The sequence below is a fragment of the Pteronotus mesoamericanus genome, unplaced genomic scaffold, assembly GCF_021234165.1.
Source record: "Pteronotus mesoamericanus isolate MK-2021 breed Mesoamerican mustached bat unplaced genomic scaffold, CSHL_Meso_final contig_94, whole genome shotgun sequence".
Lineage (NCBI taxonomy): Eukaryota > Metazoa > Chordata > Mammalia > Chiroptera > Mormoopidae > Pteronotus > Pteronotus mesoamericanus.
The window spans coordinates 28,001,177-28,023,797 of record NW_026555285.1 but is presented as its reverse complement, the minus strand read 5'-3'; the positions used below and the strand labels follow the sequence as shown (position 1 = coordinate 28,023,797).

The window sequence follows — 22,621 nt, the reverse complement described above, 5'->3', positions numbered from 1 at the left end:
ATTTTAGTTACCACATCTGGGGAGGGGGTGCTACTGTCACCTAGGGGTAGGGGGCAGAGATGCTGTTAAACATCCCGCAATGCAAAGGACTGTCCCCTACTCCCACCCTGAACAGAGAATTATCCAGTTGTTATGTCAGTAGTAGTTGAGAAAACCTGATAAATATAAATGTAAATGTTCTTCTCTTTCCTTTTTACTTTTCTTTCTTTTAAATTGTGTCTCTTGAATGAGAAATAGAGCTTGTTTGATGACAAGAGAGAAAATCCTGATTTTTTTCTCATTGATTAGAAATTTGGTCCATAGTGCATTTGAATCAGCACTGTTTTGACTAACATAAGAGGAGACTTTCCACTAAATTTATTACTTGACCAACGAAATAAACTTTCTACCAGCTTTTGCTGGTTAATGATAATATCAAGTACACGATATCTGACCACCATTAGTGGACATTTGAAGTGACTTTTAGTAGATTTCATAAATAATTCTTTTTTTAAAAACTTTTTTAAAACATACTTTATTTATTTTTAGACAGAAGGGAAGGGAGGGACAGAAGCATGTGTGGTTGCCTCTTGCACGCCCCCTACTGGGGACCTGGCCCAAAACCCAGGCATGTGCCCTGACTGGGAATTGTATCGGTGACCCTTTGTTCGCAGGCTGGTGCTCAATCCACTTGGCCACACCAGCCAAGGCAATTTCATAAATAATTCTTAATTTAAAACAATGTAAGGTGCTTTGGTATTTGTGTTATGACATTTAAACTGAAAATTTATAATGTTAGCAAATATATTCACCAACATAACAATTGTACATTTATAGGCCATACACTCTAAAATGCCTTGAGAATTATAAAACATCCAAATTTAAATCAGAATCTATATTTATTTTGTAACAAAATAATTAAAACAAAATATAAAGTATCCTATTGTTTGCACTTTGTACATTTTGATTATGGTGAAATCTGTTAACATTCAGTGAAAATAAATTTTATATTAGTTATTTTAAAAATGCCAAGCACATGATTAAGATAAACTTCTTGTTCATCAGATAAAGAACTTCGGGAGTAAATAATGATATAGCAAATCCATTCAGAACACTAGGTCTTCATCTTTTGTTTCTTAGACCACTCAGGTGCTTCTTTTTTGGTCTGTTGAGAAAAAAAAGAAAAAAAGAAAATCAAATAAAATGCTTACTAGGAGGAAAAGAGGCAATTCAGAGAACTAAGTGCCAACATACATTGGGGCTTTTTATGTAAGATTACAATAAATAATTGCTTTTCTTAATTCAGAAGGGTAGTTTAGGGGCAAAGGTTTTATGTTTTGTTAGAAATAATCTCCCACCTGGTACGTCTGGAGAAAAAATACACATCTGTGCTTTCTGGCTCAAAGCCTGTATTTAACATATTTTATTGAAGCAAGTCTTGTATGAATTGTTTCTATTTTCAAAGAGAATTATAAAAAACCAAGGGCACAGCTTCTCTTTTGGTCAGTCTTATCTATCTAAATGTGCATATTCATTCACTCAATAAATATTTATTGGAGAATTACTAGATCTAAATCAGTATGCTTTGGATCTTCTGAATTGCTAAGTATTTACCAGAGTGCTTCTTGGGTTTTACTGCTCAATCATTTCAGTGTAAAAAGAGCTGCAAGGAAGGTAGGCTTACAGAATAAGCACTCAGAAGTCCTTATATAGGGCATTAAATAAGCAGTCAAAGCAGCCTATTTTATTTATATATGATAATAAATTAAATATGCAACTTACCGCTTTACCACTTCTATCTGTTTAAAATGGTAAAGGACCACATTCCTAAATATATATACATACATATGTAGGCACATAGATAAGTATGATAGCTTATACTTTTATCTTTTTAAAACAGTTTTATATGCCTACTTAATACATAAAATGTTAGAAGTGACATCAGGGTCAGCTCTCTTGACCTTGTCCACACCCGTGGCCAGCTTCAGTGACCACCAAATGAGCCATATCCCCACCTATACACTGCAGCTCTAACTTGAGCTGCAAATGCTCTTGCATGGTGATCCCCACAGGCAGCTGCAGTTAGTTCAGCATGTCATAATGAACTCCCCCAATCACGCACATTCTCTTTCTTGGTGAATGGTACACCTTGGCCAGAAATGTTTGATCTTTCTTCATCTTCGATTTCTCCTTCTTTTCACTTGCTACATCCATTTAAAACAGTCCTTGCCTTTACCGAATCTCTTTTAAACTCCTCATTCTGTTCCTATCTTGACCCCATTGGCTTACGTTGAGCTCTTATCATTTCTGGCTTGATTCCTACAAGAGTTTTCTAACTCTGATTTGACTCTTTCTTCTATTCTGCTCAATTTATAGTCCACAATCTTTTCAAGCTTATCTTTCTAAAATGTAAAACTGCACTAAAACACTTCAGAGATCTGTCTTTAAAAGAAAAGTCCAAAGTCCTTAGTATTAAAGGAGAAATAAGTTTCCATGATAGGGAAAGTCCAGGTGCTGTCTACCAGGAGAATTCAAAGGTGGCTGAGGCTAACCAAATCCAAAAGAAACCAAAGTACAAATTAGAATGCGAGTTTATTAACTGGTGATGAGAAATGTAATTGTCATTTGGCCAGGAATGCCTGTTAGTTTTGCCAGTCTTATTTAAAATTTTTTAGAAAGCAGTCACAAGCCCTGGCTGGTGGGGCTCAGTGGACTGAGCGCTGGCCTGCAAACCAAAAAGTCACCAATTTGATTCCCAGTCAGGGCACAGGCCTGGGCTGTGGGTGAGGTCCTCAAATGGCGGATGTGCAAGAGGCAACAGATTGATGTCTCTCTCGCACGTCGATGTTTCTCTCTCTCTCCCCCCTCCCTTACCCTCTCTCTAAAAGTAAATAAATAAAATCTTTAAAAAGAAATAAAACAGTCATAGACCATCAAGAAAGTCAGAGTAAAACTGGGGAATTGCTGGGTTCTCTTCTAATTGCTGGGGACTGAAAAGGCGAGACAGCTAAAAACCTAGGGTTCTTACAATCACAGTCACAGGAGAATATCTGAGCCAGTGTTTTTGAAACTGTAGGTCTCTTCAATGACAGCTCAGTAAAACTGGAAGGAAAAAAGAAAGCCCTGTAGGTTCTCAATCCATGGGTAAGGAAATCAATTTAAGACCAGGTCTGAGGGGAAAAGAAATTTAACAGGCTAGAGTGGAAAACATCAGAGTACCTTGCCAGTGTAGGGTAAGTTCTGTTTTGAGAAACTGTGATCATCACTAGGTCACGAGTAAAATGGTTTTCTTGACTGTGGCTCCTGGACAAAAATAATCTAAAAGGAACTTCTATACACCAAGCTACAGATAGGCAAAGTTATAGCAAAGGGTATAGAATTGGTACATCTGCATATTTCCTCAATCAACAAATACTACAAGTTTTATCACTATTTTGTGTGTATGGAAAGAAGCTAAATAAAACTTTTGATATAGAAAAGGAATCTTAATTCTCAAAAAGGGCAGGACAAGAATTTCAATGGCAGACAGTTCTTCCTGATTCCTTTTATCTCTGTTTGGTCCACTGCAGACCACCCTCCATCCACCCCCTCCCCCAAAACATTCTTCCTTCAGATGTGTTAATGAAGTAGATTTGCCACAAGTATATCTCTGTCCTGAGGATTAACTGTTTTTCTACTCCCTAAATCGACTTTTCAAATCTTTGATCATAACCATTTAAAGTTAATTTTACAGCTTGTTCCCACAGGACTAATGTATATCCCTTATTCCTAGTGTGTTACTGTGGCGGCACTTGGCTTTTGCTCTTATGTTCTACTTTGATTTAGAAGACAGGGCCCCTTAGCACCTGGCACATACTTCTCTAATCCTATTTCTTAACACTCTCCTACATAAGCTGAATTATTTGTAGTTGAGAATAGTTTAATAGCACTTCACTGAACACCTACTACGTGCCGGGTCTTTATGTTAGGTTATGGGGATATAAAAATGAATTAAGACCTTGTGCAAAGCCTGCTGGTACCCTAGCCTATACCTATTTTTCTCCTTTATCTTTCCTTTTTAAAATCCTCACTAGAGGATTTTCTTTTCATTACTTAAGTAATTAATTTATTTTTTTAAGGAAGAACATCAATGTAACAGAGAAACATCAGTTGGTTGCCTCCTGTACATGCGCGGACTGGGATCATATGTACCTGGACACGGAATTGAACCCACAACCTAGGTGTTTGCCCTGACCAAGAACCGAACCCACAGGCTCTCAGTTATGGGATGACTCCCCAATCAACTGAGCACACCGGCCAGGGCTATTTTCCCCTTCTTAATTAGAGAACTATGATTTTGTTACGAGAGTAAGAGGCTCACCCAGGTAAAAACTATTCATCAACCTCCTTTGCTACTAGCTGTGGCCATGGGGGCTAAGTTCCGGCTAACAGAATATGAGAACACGTTGGGAAGAACTTGATCCTTTAGAAGGGAGATGGTATTTTCTCCATTTCTGTTTCCTTCCTGCTTGGAATGCAGAGGTAATGGCTGAGGCGAGAGGACCAATATTGTAAAAGTGAGGACTAAAGCCACCTACCAACGATTGTTGAAGAGAAAACAGAAGTGACTTAGGTCCCCGATGACTTCAAAGGGCCACATACTATGAGCCCTTTAATGCTTATCTGAGCTACTGAACAATTTGCTTAAGCCACTGCACTAGCAGTGGAAAACAATTCTTCGATACTGACATTTAGCCTTAAATAAGTTAGTGTTTATTTTGCTTCATGTTGTATCTTTAGCACACAGGAAAGAATCTGGCCTCCCGCAGATACTCAGCGCCACACCTCCTTTGATTTTGTGCCTTGAGCACAGCTCAGCACAGCGGTTAAAGAACAAGTTCTGAGATGAAACAGGCTTCATCCGCTCATTTGTAAACGTGGGCAAGCTGATGGCATACATCTCAGTTATCTCTTGTGTAATAGGGAGAGAATAAAAAGTAACTGTGGCTATTCTGGACACCCTCAGATCCGCTCTCCATCCTTTTCTACCCGGCTCTGTGCCCAGGAAGCTGTCTGTTTCTGAGTAGGTTTAGTCAATGGGATGCATAGTGGGCTCGAGGTGGAAGAAGCGAGAAACCGGGATATTATTCCCCAGCTCCTCCTTCGGACTGGCCATGGTTTGGTAGCGGCTGAAGTCTTCTACAGGAGGCCAACGTTTCCATAAGAAGGCTCCGATCCCTCTGCTTGCTCCTGGAGCTCTAGGAGTGGTACAAACTTCACACAAGCCATTAGTCCTGAAATGCTCCTCATCACTTGGTTTCCACCTGCTTGTAAGCAGTCCCTTCAGATAGGACATCTGTTTGGTAAAAGGGGCCTTGACTGGCACAGTAACCCACATCAGAGGGTGTTGAAAGAATAAAAGGAGATAATAATCTGTGTAAAAAACACTTAGTCCCCAGTGCTAACTATGAATACTATTTCCCACTTGATGTTCTCTGCCTGAAGAGCTTACTCCTTTTTTCAGGACTCAGCTAAAAATCACCTCTTCTAAGAAGCTTGCTCTGAAGCAAAAAGGCTTTTTGTTGTTTCTTTCAAGAACTTAAAGCCTTCAATACTTAACTTATATAATTATTATAATTGTTTACTTGAATCAGCCATTTAGTACTGTGCATTCCTTGAAGTCATCAAATAATGTTCAATAAATGTTGGTTAAATGAATAGATTTATTTTTACTATCATTTTTAACTCTAAATGCTTTATATATTGATCAAAGTATTTAGTGGCTGATTATCCACAATTTTGACACTGAATATAATTAGATTTTTGAATATTCAATATTTCTTAGCTTAAACTTCAGTTTTTAAATGTAAGACATATCTTAGAACTTTTTCTGACTAAGTGATTCAAAATAAACTTCAATGAGTATATTTGAAAATAATCTTCTGTGCTGGCATTCACATTTTATCATAACTAATATTTGGGAGCACTTGATTTCCAAATCTCGTCCTGTGTAATCTCCGTTTCCTTCATGTCTCCAAGAGGCAAATGGGCACAGCAATGAAGAGGCATGTTTATAAAGATGACTGCTTTCCCAGGGCCTTACATGCCTACCTCACTCCACTTTTAGTTCGTTAGTGAGTATTATTTTGTCTCCCCTCCTTCTTTCTCCTGTAGGGGGGTGTTTCTTGTTCCCTCCAGTCTCCCCTTTTAGCTGCCATTTCTTTCTCCTCTACTATCACCTTCACCACCTTTTAAATTTGTCTGAATTAATATGAAGCCTGTTTCCTTTGTTTCTCTAATTCATCTTTCACGGCTGTTGTCTAGTTCTGACAATACAAACGTGACCCTCACACCACTCTGCACCTGCCTACTGAGCACTTACACACTGTATTGTACGATGCACAGTCTCCATCAGACTCTGGGGCACTCAAGGGTAAGGGCCTTGTGCTTAGAATAAGATTTAAATAAATGAGTATCTTCAAAAAAATGTGTCAGAGACTCAGAAGACAACTCCATAAGAGGAATTCCAAAATGTTTTGAGATGTCACAGGAGCGAATCTTGAGGATATTATGGGAAGTGAAACAAGCCAGGCACAAAAAGACAAGTACTGTATACGTCTATCCACATGAGGTATATCTATCTAAAACCCTGAAATTCAGAGAATCAGAAAGTAGAAGGATGGGTTGCTTTGGGCTAGGCTTAGGGAAGGGAAGCTGGTGCTTAAGAGGTATAGAGTTCCAGTTTTGCAAGAAGAAAAAGTGCTAAGGATCCGTCTCATAAAAATATGAATATACTTAACACTACTGAACTGCACACTTAAAAGTGGGTAAGATGGTAAATTTTATGGTATTTAAAACATTTTATTTATTGATTTGAGAGAAACACAGAATTGTTGTACTTGTCCCACTTATTTATGCATTCATTGGTTGCTTCTTTTATGTTCCCTGACCGGGGACTGAACCCACAACCTTGGTGTATCAGGACGACATTCTAACCAACTGAGCTACCCAGCCATGGACTTATGGTATTTTTTTTTTTAATCACAATAAAAAACAAACAAACAAGAAACAAAAGCACTTAAAAAATATTTTAAGAAACAGTAGCAGTACTGAAAGAGCATATTGTTTCTAATCATAGCTACTTGGACATTGCTGTTAAAAAAGGTCACATCATTTTATTATATATTTTGTATTTTACCTTAAATAGAAAAAATAAAAAAAGTTATAAGACCTAAATATTTCATATTTAATAGCAAGTTTCCATCTGAGTCTTTTTCTTACCTAGGTATACTGCCATTTAAAACCTCCATGTTAAGATAGTGATGAGATCTTGCAAAATTCAGCTGCTCAGAAATCTTGAGCGTGTGCTCTCCCTTCCTCCAGGTTTCATACCTAAGTTCACCTTCTCAAGGAGATCATCACTCCCTATTCCTCACCCCCTCCCTGCAGTTTTTCCCCATAGCAAGTCATTTTTACTTCCTATGCATTTTATTTTTTGCTTTGTTTGTTGGTTTATAAAGTATATAGCCATATGAGAATGTGAGATTCATAAGGTAGAAATTTTTATATCCTTATTGCCCAGAACAGTGTGTGTCACAAAATAGGTGCTCAAGAAACATTTTTTGAATGAATAAATGAATGAATGTTGTTTTGGTCTGCTATGACAGAAGCCTCTCAGTTCTTTCTCAGTTTGACAAAGTACCATCGGAGTCTACATTCAGGAGTTTCCCCTGTGGAATGTGAAAGACAATGCCCCTATAGTAGCACAATAATACGGTTCCAGCTAATCAGGCCACAATCACCCTGCATGGTGGGCAGTATTTGGGATTCTCAGTGACACTGCAGTTATTGAATGGAAGCAACAATAACCAGCAGGAGACAGAAATAGTGTGACTGTTGTACGAATTGAAGTTTACTGATCTGTTCAATCTGTTGGTATACCTCTGTCCTCAGTCATATTACTATCTGAAATTCAGGTTACTTATTAATTACATTAAGATAGGCTATGCCATACTGATTTCTCATTTACATTTGTATCTATGTCCAATCACTACCAAAATCCAAGAAAATTCCAAAATAAATAACAGTGATTCTGGAAAGCTGATTTCTTGATCTCATGAGATGTATGTACATTCTTCATTTCTAGATATTCTATCAGTAAGGTACTATCTATTCTTGACAGTCCTAAGTTCCAAATACTGGAAGTTTCTAAGCCTCCATAAACTCTGGATTAGTACTGAACAAGCTAGGTCACTGATTGGCAAATTATAGTCCCTGGTCTCTCTTTGTATGAATTGCCTAAGAACAGATTAGACATTTTAAAAAAAGGTAAAAAGAAAGAAACAAACAGAATAGGCAACAGAGATTGTATGTATTAGCTACAAACTTAAAATATTTACTCTCTTACCCTTTAAAGAAAAATTTGCCGACTCCTAATAGATGACTGCTAAATAAATTGGGCACAATAAAAATTCAGATACAAAATTAACCGCTTTTTTTGGTAGTTCCACTCTTTTACCTATTTAAACAATAGTGTTTCTTTTACATTACCATCTTAGTAAGATTATTCATCCTGCACACCCATAAGCTGGTACTGGTACTTTCTGTTAACAAATTTTGTTATCCTTCTTCAGTTATTAACAGAGTTTATCTTTTAACTGAGGAGGTCTCTTATTTTCTAACTTTCACATTTCTGTCTTTTTTTTTTTTTAAGACTCTTATAGGCTCCATTATATGCACCCATATGAACATCATACGAGACAGGTAAATTACTTAAAGTGACCTTTCATATTGGAAATATTATAATATAAAAATTTGTAATTTTATAAAGAAATAGTACAAATTAATGAAAACCTTGGTTTATGAGTGAAGTGTTAACAGGCACTCAAGTAAACTCTATCTAGGAAAGAGCTCGCAGAGCTGTGGCAGAAACAAATGGTAGGATCGACCGGGAACCTATTAGGAGCAATTTATAGTGTGATTTTGGAGAAGAGTAACTAACAAGATAGGTACATTTGTGTATCCAGAAGCAGCCTATTAAAACACTAATGCATAATTTGGGGATTATAACATACTAAGAAAGTATGTTAAAATAAGAAAGAATGATGACTGATAAAATGCAGATATAATAAGCCTAGTGTATTATTCCTGGAATTTAGAAAATAAGCTAGAAATTAAGAATCTACTAGTGTTCAAACCCTGCCAGTTTTCTAAAGAAAGACTATGCTTAGTAGATATAATTACTTTGTTTCCCAAAAAAGATATATAAGCTGGGAATCAAGGAAATAAATATTTATGAGTCCTCACAGGGCCCAACTTAAGGGAGTCTAGGGTAGCGGACCGGCTTGCCCAGAAACTGGCTAAGCCCGCCCCAGATCACCCAGCCCTCCCTGCCTTAGGATGCCTCTCACCCATCCATTGGAATTCCTGTTTCCAATTTAGCTTACCAGCTAAAGTACACCAGGAAGAGGTTGCAATTGGTATTCCTAACACTAGAAACTGAAAAATTACTTTTTACAATGTAAATGTACACAGCTAGATATCTTGAGGTTTGAGCATGTTTTGGTGAGATAAGTCTCGATTCAACATTAAAAAGTAAGACCAGAGCTTCCAAACACGTGACAAGAAAATGTTGCAGGTACAATAAACTATTGATCCCTACAACCCCAGAGATGGCTGGAGCCCCTCCAACCTAAATTTCATTTTCCCTGGTGTGCCAAAGAAATATACTTTTCTAGGTGCGTCACAATGTGAGAAATGTTGAGAGGTACGGATTTAGGACATGATCTTGTGGTAATGGTAGTGTGACATCTTTTGTCATTAAAGAAAATATTGATTTTGGGCAGGGGAAGTGGGGCCGAGAGACAGAGAGAGAGAGAGAGAGAGAGAGAGAGAGAGAGAAACTTTTACTTGCTGTTCCACTTATTTATGCATTCACTGGTTCATTTCTGTATGTGCCCTCACCGGGGATAGAACCCATAATCTTGGCATATTGGGGGCGACACTCTAACCAATTGAGCTACCCAGCCAGGCTGCCACTTGTCTTAGTATATCGAATTGTACTCGTTATAGTACTTTATTGCAAAAAACAGCTAAATTTCACTTTTGATGAAATTATTAACTTTTCCTCACAAATAATGAGAACTGTTTTTATATCTACTTAAAAATTTAAAAAAAATTATAGCACTATACATATAATATAAAATTTACCATTTTACCCATTTTAAGTGGCAGTGCAGCGGCAGTAAGTGTATTCCCACTGTGCTGCCATCCCCACCGTCCAGCCGCAGAACTCTTTTCGCCTTGCACAACGGAAACTCTGCACACACTAAACACGAACTCCCCACTTCCCCTGGTCCCTCACAACCACCATTCCACTTTCTGCCGCTCTGGATTTGAGTACTCTAGGCATAACCTCCCTATCCACTTTTATTCCCTTTATGTCCTGAGGGAAAATGTTAATGAGTGGTGAAATGACTAAAGTCAGGCCAAAGAATGTAGTAAGAAAGGAAAAAAAAAGAAGTCTAGATATAGGGAATATATATTAGAGTACTATTCCTGAGTAATGAAAAGAAGCACAAATTAGAAAATACGTCGTGCATCTTGTACTTTCTCTACCCTTGGAATTTCTCAACTCTCTAACCTTCATTGTCACCTGTCAAAATCCTAGACATTCTTTAAGGTCAACTTCAAATACTTTCTTTTCCTGGGAGCCTATCAATGTCAGAGTTTCTATTCTTTTTTTGAATGTCCATAGCAGTTTGTATTGCATTTAAAGTAGTCCACCCAATTTTGCCTTAACTATTACCTCTTTACTATCCTTGATCTTGGAGGAGGAGTATCTTTAAAGATGACTCTGCATCTTCATGACCAGATATCCAATAATGTTTAGCACAGGTTATTGCATATAGTCAGTATACACTTGTTGAATTCAATTTTTATCCTCAGTTAGCAGATACTTATTGAGTATCTGCTTTGTTCATGTGCTGTGTGAAGCAACGGGAACACAGCTTCTGTCTTTCAAGCACTTACATTCTGGGGTTGAATCTAGGTCTTTTTTTGGTGCACTAAATGCCTGAAAAGCAACTGCCACATCAATGGCCAGGGTTTTTCTATAAAATGCACTTCCTGAAGTTGTCTTCATATATAAATATCACATGAGCACTGCAAGCATTCACTCAAGCTCTTAGTCCTTCTCCTCTACATCACAGCTCTACCTCCAGTTAATTGCCCATTTTGTGTTTTCCTCATATTTTAATATACACATAAACATGCATCCATCCATCCATCCATCCATTATTAAATTTAATATCAGGAAAAAAATGCCAACAGGATCAGTCAAAGGATCTAGAAGTAAATTAGAAATGTTTCCATCTTCGCTATAAAACCATAAGATTATGAAATGATTAGACCTTATTTTCAAATATCTGCATATTAAATTCCTTATTAACAAGATCAGAGAATACATAGAAAAATATTGTTAGAGAAAATTGAAAATACTCAAAATAATAACTGTAAAAATTATGATGCCCTAACAGAATCATTTGTGTTAGTATAAAAGAAGTCCAGACCTCATTTCATATAACTTTCCTCCTAATTTTATGGATAAGTACCAGCTCAGAGTATTTGAATGACTATATGCTAAGTGACTAAGTCAATTCACATATCTCATTTTGTATTATTAGCACATAGCCTTGATTTGACTGGTTTACAGTGTTATCTCTCAGTTTTCATAAGGACATAGCTGAGCTCGTATCTCTTTGAAAAATTTTCTCTTATAAAAGAAAGTTTATTGTAGAAAAACAGATAAGCATAAAGAAGGAAAGAAAGAACTACCTAATTAATACTTTGTATTTTGAATTTTAATTTCATTCTCATTGCATAACCTTATCTTGAGGTACTGGAGAAATCTTACCATTACTTATGCTATGGTTATAGTCAGGATTTCAGGATATCAGAAAAAAGTTACCAAGCTAAAGTCAGAAATGTAGGAGGTCAGGGTCAGAAAGAATAGTTCATTGCTTGGAACAGAGAAGAGTCAGAAAAGCAGATCACAGAATATGATAGGCTTTAAGTCTGGCTCTGTATTGTGGTTTTCATCTAACCCTTTTCCCCATTAACATCTATGTATTCTGTCTGCCTTCTTCCTGTGGATTATACTATAATAGACATATCGTAGTGTCTGCCATAATCTCAGCCCACTTTCTATGAAAACTTGCCTAGCGATTGTCCTTCTGAATAAACAGACCCCAGACAGCTCTATTTGGTACCATGTGGCTCCTACTCACTAGTTAGAATAGCTGTTCATATGCTGGCTAATGACCTTAAGAGACCTTGCCAAAAAAGAGTATCTCCAAACAAGGATGAGCTGTGCCAATTAGGTTCCTGCTCCTGGAAAATACAGGGAGAACTAGGTTTTAAGAGAGTAGTCATGGGAAGGATACACAGAAACTCCAGACAAGGGGCCCTGAGCAAGTTAGTGAGGAAGTGAAAACTACAAGTATCCAGGCCTGTAAATTGAGGCTTCCTGTTTTCTCCCTGTGAGCTCGGTCTCCATTACTGCCACATAGATTCTTAGAACAATTATCCTGTATTTAATATAGATTGTAACTCTCTGCCACTTTTGTTTAAAGACTGAATTAAGTAATGACCTCATTGATCTTGAGTAGCACTATCTGGATGTATAATGAAATAGCTTAGATCAGAAGCGCCCATACTTGACTGATTTCTATAGTCATTTAGAGAGTTTAAAAAAAAAAGATTCTGAGGACCCACTGAATCAGAATATAGTAGTTAAAATCTGGTTTCAAGTACCTATGTTCAGATGGTAAAAATGATGTTTTTCCTGAGAAATTAAAGCATGCATGGGCCCTATGTTGAAGAACAGTAAAGTATTTAATAATGTTACTCTTATTTTGATTCTGTAGCCTTTTTATTGTTATTCTTACTATTTGTTAAAACATCATTTTCAAATTGTTCTCATTTCTTATTCCTTAACTAATTTCTGTGCACATACATTTCTACCTAATAAGGCGATATTTTGCATCCTTTTTACTCTTAATAAACGAAACATTTATAAAAATGTCTTCCTGATTCCCCTATAATTAGTTCTTGGAGACTGAGAGAGGTAAATGCTTGATTAAGGCTAATTTCTGGGCAAGTCCAATATATTGACTGAAATATAAAACACAATTATCAGCTGGAAGATAGGATACATTATGTGTGTATATATATTAATATACTTTCAGAAAAGGGATTAAAACATATTTTCAGGCCATTCCCTTAAATTATTAAGATTAGTTTAAAACCAATATGAATGAGAGAAATGAAAATTAAGTAAGTTATATTTAGTGAAATCAGAGAGAACAAAATTTTAAGGGTTTTTTTTTTTTTGTACTTACAAAGAGTGTTGGTTTGGGTATAAATATATTGTCTTCATGTTCTCTAGACACATTCAAAGTCTTTGATTTTTGATTTCCTGTCATCTTTTTTGATTCCGTTTTAGTCAGAAGTAACCTGTCCTCGGGGCGCTTACTGCGTATGTTAGTGAGAATTTGTTTCATTGCTGCCAATTCCTGTTGATATATGAAAATAGAAGAAAATGTAAAGTATGAGTTCAGCAAGTAGACTATTAATGATTGATGTTAAGACATTTATTTATTTTTTTTGTTTACATTACAGTTGTCCCCATTTGCTTCCCCTTTGCCAACCTCCTCCCCAGTCCTGCCCTGCCTCCCTCTGGCTGTCACCTCATTGCTGTCTGTGTCTGTGTGTCACGCACACGTGTTCTTTGGCTAATCCCTTCACCTTTCACTCAGTCTCCTTCTCCCCTCTCCTGTCTTATAGCTGTTGGTCTGTTCCATGTATCTATGCCTCTGTTTCTATTTTGTTCATTACTTATTTATTTTTTAAGGTTTTATTGATAGCCATGCTCACTCATTTATATATTGTCTATGGCTGCTTTTTATTTTTTTAATGTTATCTTTTTTTTTTTTACCCTCACTCAAGGATATTATTTTGTGCATTAGATTCTATATATACCTTGTAAGTGAGATAATATGGTATTTGCCTTTCACTGACTGGCTCATTTTACTTAGCATAATAATCTCCAGATCCATCCATGCAGTTACAAAAAGAGTTCTTTTTTTTTTTTTCCGCTGTTGCATAGCGTTCTATTGTGTAAATGTACCACAGCTTAAAAAAAAAAAAAATCTGTACCCAAGGTTATATTTATTGATTTTAGTGAGAGAGGAAAGAGAGGAAGAAACTTCGGTTGGTTGCCTCATGTATGAGCCCTGACTGGGGATCAAACCCACAAACTTTCGGTGTATGGGACAACACTCCAACCAGCTGAGCCACCCAGCCATGGCCAGCTTTTTATTCTTGAGCTAGAAGAAACATCTGAAGCAATCACACTGCATGAAAGAACATTAACAAACAACAATAACAAATATGACTCACGCAATCATTTAATAGTTTTAGTACGATAAACAATGTCAGCCTATAGTCCAATGGTTCCTAAATTTTTCTGCACATTGGAGTCACCTGTAGCGTTTCCAAAACTACTGATGCCTGTGTCCCACTCCTGCAGATATAATCGGTTGGGGTGTGACCCGAGCATTGACATTTTAAAAGATCTCCAGGTGACTCTCAGGGACAGACAAATTTGGGAGCTCCTGGCGTAGCTATTTTCTACTATAGTTTTTCTACATGTTTGTTGAGTAAATTGTTGAGGCATTTAACTTTTTTCTACCTCGTAAACCATCCCGTTTCCTTTTGAAGTCTAATATGAAGATGGTAGGAAAACGAAAGAATACCGAATTTTTTTCTTGCTTAGTAACCTCAGCAGTTCAAACAGTAAGTTCAATACAGCTTCAGGGTTTAACCACATCATTCCCTGTTCTCTTACAAATGAAAACTGAAGTTAGTTTTATCCAGTTGCTGTTTGGACTAAGAATTATACTGAACTTCTTAAAGAACTCAGTCAAAATTTTTCACTCATTCCCTCTTCTAAGTCTATTTTGTCTTTTATTTTTCCCTAGAGTCAAACGTTTTGCACCAAACATTATTTAGTGGATATTTATGACTAATCATTAACTTGATTCAATCAAACACAAGCGTATGGACAGTGGACAGACTAAAGTCTCCTTTACGTAGATTAGAAGTAGGCTGTGTTACAGGCTTTTTTTCCCCTATAATTTTATTTCATCTTCATGCCAAGACACAAACATTATGGTGATAGGAAGAGTTCTGCTCCCTTCTACTAATCTGTTTATAGACATCAGCTCTGTGTCAGAGCAGTCGGAGCAAGTTCCTACAGGCCTCTTTTTATTTTTTTTTTCTGGCTGTCATTAGTTCTATTTAGAACCATCTAGCTTGAGTGGGTATTTTAAAACAGAGCTGTTGAGTTTAAGCCACAGAGCTTAATAAATCTTAGGGCCAAGAGTGGAGCTGGAAGAAATGGTACTGGAATCCTCTCTCCTTTCTGCGGTCCTGGGGGCGGCAAGGCCAATGCACATGAGAATGGCTACACGTCAGACGCTGCCACTGTGACATGCCCTTCACTACTCTTTTGAGCATTTGAGGTCCTTTTTGCTTTCCACATTATGCTATTTCATTTACTTGCTCCCCCAGAGTGAAATATATGACCACTGATTTAATGTTAAACACGTCTAGTGTTACAGCAGCTTTCAGCTCCTGTTCTACCTACTGAGGTAAGAGAAGGGAAAGGGAGATGACAGTTTCTCAGCTTATTGAAAGGACCTCTTTTTGGTGGCCCTAACTTTTGTATCTTGGTATGATTTTTAAAAAAAAAGGAAAAAAATTTTTTCCCCCTACGTACCCCTAGTCTACATATAAATAAGGTAAAGGGGACCACATGTGCTGGGGGAAGTGGGGAAGAGGACAGCAAGCACGAGGAAGAAGGGAGGGAAGGAGCTGCAGGTGCATCAGGCGGAGGGCTTTGGCCCCTAGGTGCCCGAGAGGAGACCACAGTTCTGTTTCTCTCTGGCTTTCTTCTGTTACTGGTATAGGAGCAATTATTACACAAAACAGATTATCCCTGAAGCTGGTCAGGAGACAGGAGAAATTCACATGTCTTTGCTTTCTCAAGAAGAGGCTCACCCACTCTTAGGGTGTGTCAAATTCCTGTTTTTGTTCACAGAGAGTATTAAACAGTGTTAGTGTGGTTTCTGAAATCCGGGTAGGGAATACTTTCAAGGCAACAAAATCCTGTAAAATTCCTATTAGGATAATACAATGGGTACAAAAATAAGATGTAGAACAATTTTGTTCAGTTTTGTTACATTTGATCTTATAGATGGATCCTTTCATATCAATGGTAAATTTGAGCAAAAAAAATTTACCACTTTAACATCAAATAGTGTCCAAAATGCCACCATCTACTGAACATAGAGAAAGCAAAGCACATGTAGTGGAAATATTTTAGTATTAGGTTAGAAGTCAAAGACATATCCATTCCTGACTCTCTTAATTAATTGTGTAAACTTAGGCAATCTACTCTGGTTCAATGAGCTTCAGTTTCCTAATTGATAAAATGTATGCTTGTGTTACCTTTCTGGATTTTTTCCAGTCTGATAAATGTTTGGGTATATTTGTTTTGCATTTCTTCTATTGTGAGATTGAGCAGCTTTTAATATATATAAAATGGTATTTTCTTTTTTGTTGCTACCCCTGACCCATTTTTCTACTGGATGATTGGTCATTTTCTTATACTTTTCAAGGAGCACTTTATATGTTAGCGATATCAGCTCTTTATAATATAAATGACATTTTTTCAATTAATTTTTATTTGATTTTGTTTACACTTTTTTTCCTATGCACTTTCTGATTCTGACATAGCTGAATATGTCAATCTTTAATTTTATAGCCTTCTCCATGGTTTCTCCTTCTATTTTTCTCTATTTTTTTCTAAAACCATTTTATGGTTTCTTTTTCTTCTCTCTTTAAAACATTTAGGTCTTTGATCTGTGTGAAGTTTATCCTGGCTTCTGGTGATAGGTGTGGTGGATTCAACATCTCTTTCCCCATGGCCATTCTGTAACAACATTATGTACTGCAGAGACAATTTTTCCCCTCACTGATTTGAGATGCTGTCTTTATCATATACTAAACGTCCATAAGCGTATGATTTATTTCTGGACTTTTAAACTCTATTCCAGTGGCCTGTTTATTCATACACCCATATCCTTCTGTTTTAATGTTTAATGACTGAAGTGTTTTTTGGCTATATTCTTTTTTTAAAAAAATCGTTTTTTTAAAAAAAGATTTTATTTTTTTTTAGAGAGAGGGGAGGGAGGGAGAAACACAAGGAGAGAAACATCAATGTGCGAGAGATCGGTTGCTTCCTGTGTGCCTCCAACTAGAGACCTGACCTGCAACCCAGGCATGTGCCCTGACTGGGAATTGAACTAGTGAACTTTTTGTGTGCAGGCTGGCACTCAATCCACTGAGCCACACCAGCCAGGGCTGAGCTATATTTTTAGGGGTCGGGTAGGATATATTAAAAAAAAACTTACTAAGAACTGAATTTATGTTGAGTCTTCCTAACCATGAAAACATTTTAATATTATCTCTCACTTACATTTTTAAACCTATATTGTCCTGGCTTAATTACCCTAATGAAAACTCATTCATGAGATCCAAATTCACAAACTGACAAAAAATAAACCAACACGCAAGAACTAGAAAACAAATTTACCACTACAACTTTGGTAAGAGGAAGTTGTCTTGACATCTGGTTTGTTCTTAACCTGGTTCAATTCTTACCATGTTTTAGCCTGGCTCCTAGTGCCTGGTTCTATCTCTTATTTAAGATTTTGTCCTTTTCTTTGGACTTGACTTTTGCATTTAATTTTCCAAGCTTTTGATTCTGCTTTCCTCTGTTCTGTAATTGTCCTTTTCAGATTGGTCAGCAGGCTTATTTGTAGTATTGTCTAAAGATTTATAAATACTGTTCACTGCAGAGCAGAGAGTGTGATTAGATTCACAGAAAAGGAATCTCTGATGTTCAAAGGAGAATGTTTCAAGTATCAAGTTCAACTGGATTCTTTTTCTTAGAGTGCATTGATTGCTCAACCATGCCATTTATTCTAGTTCCTATTTCAATCCTGACTTATAGAGTTATTATCTCTTCTTTGAGTCTTGCCTTTTTCCCTCCTCATTGATGGAAACAATATATGCCTTTTAAAAAATATTACCTAAGGTTATTTAGCTTCTTAATCATAATGTTTGCTGGAATCAATTTTGTACTGACTGTTTTTAAGACTGATGCGCAGTTGTTATTGTGGAATTTATTTTTATTGCACATGTTGGCAAGTTCCATTATTTCTTACATCTCTCCCTTTTTGTTATTTGATAGCATACAATCTAGTAAGTTTCTGAAGGAGGATAGTGTGGAAGAAAGTATTGGGCTTTCCTTCAGAACTTTGATGGCAGTGCTTCTCTGTTCCAAAGTCAAATTTCTGAGAACTGTGATGCCAAGCTGACTCCTGTATCTTTGTATGTATTCTCTCTCTCTCTGGAATCTTCTATATTGTTTAGCTATTCCTTAACTTCCTTTACTGAATTTTGCTCACATCCTTCTACTGGCATTTTTACTTGCTACAATCACTTCCTGATTTTGATTTTAGCAAATTAGCAAATTTTTAAAATATCACAAACTCTTTCCTCATTTTTTCTTATTTTATGAAAATACTATTTTCTCAAGTCTTTCTGAAGAAACTAATTGTGATACTTTGTAAGTTCTTTGCTGCTCCAGAATTTTCTTTTTCTCTTCTGGGGGAGGGGTTCATTCTGCTTTTTGTGATTTTTCTCTTTTGTGATATACATTTTCTTGCAGTTTCTGACTATCTTTGGTTGTGTGTTTTAACTTATGAATGAATGTTAAATGTTTTCTTTCTGCTGTCATGGGCCATTCATCTGAATGAAAGAGTACAATATTTGTACATGTGGACAAGAAAATCTGTCCAGCAGACTTCACTTTAGGGTCCTCAGGCAGAAAATAGATTTTCTTTTCCAAAATGACAAAATATGGAACGTCCTAATCTGGAGCCTCTTCATTTTGACAGTTCTAGCCTATTCCTAGAAAATCTTTCATTAGTTTAGAAACCATTTCTCAAAATACATTTTAAAATTCCTGTTTTTAAAAAAATTACAGAAGTATTACTTGCCCATTGTAAAATTCAAATACTGAAAAAGCAGCATGTACCAACTCTTTTTCCTTTTATCACTTGTTTAAGACCTTTAAATACTATCCTGTAACACAGTCTGATTTACGCCAATGTTCATTAATTCTGACATGCTTTTATACTCATGTTCAAAATAGTTTATCAAATATATAAGAAAATTACAGTAACTTCAAGAATAAGTGAACCATTCATTAAAATTAAAGATAAGGTAAAATTACATCTTATCATATAATTGAAACTGAGGATAAAACTAAAACAAAACAAAGTGCTAAAAACCCCAAAGTGCAAAAAGCGCAGTGGATTGAGCACGGGCCTGTGAATCAAAGTGTGGCTGGTTCCACTCCCAGTCAGGGCGCGGGCCTGGGTTGTGGGCCAGGTCCCCAGGAGGGCGTGCTCGAAAGGCGATCACACATTGATGTTTCTCTCATTCCCTTTCTTCCTCCCTTCCCTTCTCTTTAAAAAAATAAATAAATAAAATCTTTAACACACACACACACACACACACACACACACACACACCCCCCCCCCCCAGAAACAAAAAACTCACATTGTAGTAAAATAATTATTCTTCAAAGCAGGAAGAGTTAAGGGCAAGAACATTCTTATGAAACTTCCAGATGATGATGATGATTGTTATTGTACAAATAATCTCCATGAAAGAGATATACTGCTGTCTTGAATCCAAAAGCACATATCTTGGCCATTTAAATAAGCTATTTGCATAGAGTGGGGCACATTAAAACAGCTCAACTGCAGAGCAGCTGCTTAACAGTATTGCATAGATCGTGCCAATAAATTGCTGAAAGTTGTAAACTCTGCAAAGATGTTGGCAAAGGGACACATAGATGGCATTTCTTGATGAAAATAGCTCTGACAAGTATAATGCAAAATATGTGCTCCATTGCAGGTTAAATATAAGTGCTTTCATATAGAAATGACAAAACATCATGACTAACAAGTCAGGTAATTCTGTATGTCACTTCTACCTGAGGTAACACAGGTAAAAACTAACCTTATTTAAAACAATACATACACTATTTAAACTTCATTTAAAAGGGCATTTGAAAAACATTTTATTATGAAAATTTTCAAAGATACAAAAAGAGATACAGCATGTTGAACCTTTAGTTTCTATTGCCCAACTTCAACAATTATCAACAATTTTCTAATGTTTTTTAAACAACTTTGTTGAGATATAATTAACACGCCTTGCAGTCATCCATTTAAAGTGTACAAATCAATGGTTTTTAGTGTATTCACAGATATGTGCAACCATGACTGTAGTGAACTAAAAATATTTTTTATCTCCTCAAAAAGAAATCCTGATGCCTGCAGCTGTCACTCCTCTCTCCCACCTTGCTCCGAACTTCCAGGTCCTAAGCAACCACTAACTTTCTGTAGATTTCCCTGTGGTAGACGTCATATGAATGGAATCATATAACGTGTCTTTTGCGACTGGCTTCATTTATTTTGCTAATGTTTTCCAGGTTCTTCTATGTTGTAACATATATCAGTATTGCATTTCTTTTTTATGGCTAAATAATATTCTACTGTATGGCTATACCCCATGTTGTTTTCCACTCATCAGTTCATGGACATTTAGGTTGTATCCACCTTTGGGCTATTGTGAATAATACTGCCGTAAACACGCATGCACAAGTATTTTTGTGGATGTTTTCATTTCTCTTGGGTATATACACCTCAGACTTAAATTGCTGAGTCACATGGTAACTCTATGTTTAACTGTTTGAGGAACTCCCAGATTGTTTTGTTAACATTATTTTATCTATTTCCTTGCTAGTTTTTTCAAAAATATTTCAAAGCAGATTTCAGAACTCAGCTAATTTCACTTGTAAAGAGTTCAGTAGAGATTTTTAACAGATAAAGATTTAAAAAAACCAAATCAAGATATCATTATCCTATTTAACACAATTCATAGTTTAAAAGGAAATTTAAATTTAATTCAAAGTCATCCATTCTATGTGGTCCTCAATAAGGATTTTAAATTATTATCAAAGTAAATTTCAGCACAGTTTAATATATGATTTTTGATGAAGTTAAAAATATACCTTAAGTGCCAATGCACTAAACTCTAAGTACTAGACAAAACAGATTATTATGGCAAAATTGTTGGAGAATAGCATGAGTATCCACAACTGCAAACTGTTTTCCACAGTCCCTCAGCCTTTCCATCTATGTACGTGCTTCCATTTGTAGGCTAACCTTATCCTAGGATTGTCTCTTTGCCTCAAGGGGAGAATATAAATTTTTTAGCTGTGGAGAGAGGAAGAGAAAGGACAGGAAGTAATGTTCACTGAATATGTCCCGTGTGCCAGGCTTTGAGTTAAGTATTTTACACGATAATTTAAACCTCTCCTAAATTCCAGGAAGTAGATAGCACCTCAGTTTTGAAGATGAGGAAACAGGTTTAGAAGGTTTTAAGAAATTTAGCAAAGTTCACTAGCTGCTAAGGAGTTAAACTAGGATTTAAAGGCAGGACTCTTTGGGTTCAGACCTGTCGTTATTTACATAATAATGTGGATACCTTTTATCAAGGCTTTTGACACACACAATTTCAGGTTTAGAAGGGATCTTCAAGTCATTTAACCTAGCCTCTATATGAAACAAAGTAACAATAACAATAGTAAACCGAAGCAAAGCAAAACAAACAAAGCATGTCTCCTTATAATGTCTACCATTAGGTTTTAATTCCAGCCTTTGGAGACATGTATAACAAGTCTATCACTGCCTCTTTCACATGCCTATTTTGAATTTCTTGTATCTAAGTCCTCTCCTCTCTGAATGCCCGCAGTTCATTTATCTCTCTTAAGACTGAAAATAATTCTTTCATCATATTGTTTGTTTTCCTTAGACTATCTGCTAGTATTAAAAGTTTTGGGCCTAGAACAGAATAAAGAAAGAAGTTGTGAGTAGAGCAACACAGAATAAGACCTATCTACTCCTTAGTCTAAAGCGTTTCCGATGACTTAATTCTGGAGCCATACCCTGTGACTGAAAGCTTAGCAAGAGCTCAAGTGTTTACATGAATGAGAGCTAATTATGCTGTCATAGTTTAGGGGACATAAATAATCACCTGAAACATTCTTCCTGAACTTGAATATTATCTTAAGGTCATTCTCCACAGTGATCCAGGTAGAGAAAGCTAGTATTAACATGCTGAAGCAGGCTCCTGGGTTGAAATCTAGTGCCATGGTTGATTAAAACAGAGATGTGGACACCTCGATTGTGTTTTGATTGGTTTGTGTGGACCCTTTGGCTCACCAGATTCCTGAACAGTGCCTTGGACTTCTGCTTTTTGTTCTGGTATTCATATCCTCTTAGTGCCTGGCTTTCCCTTCTGTAACAGTATTCATCTAGTTGCTGTCTATTTTCGGGCCTTCACTAATTCAGTATAATCTGATAGGTTTCAATGCATATTCTTGCTAATTTTCATC

At 36.5% G+C, this 22,621-nt stretch overlaps 1 protein-coding gene across 1 annotated transcript in view; it reads right to left on the bottom strand.

Moving 5' to 3' along the window:
• Positions 1-1,008: 1,008 nt before the first annotated feature.
• Positions 1,009-22,621, bottom strand: part of PIBF1 (progesterone immunomodulatory binding factor 1) — a 177,386-nt gene continuing 155,773 nt past the window's right edge. The window contains exons 17-18 of the mRNA XM_054586420.1: positions 13,359-13,532; positions 1,009-1,144 (exon numbers count right to left, since the gene is read on the bottom strand). Coding sequence (XP_054442395.1) covers positions 1,094-1,144; positions 13,359-13,532 — 225 coding nt within the window. The 3' untranslated portion in view covers positions 1,009-1,093. The remainder of the gene's footprint in view (positions 1,145-13,358; positions 13,533-22,621) is intronic.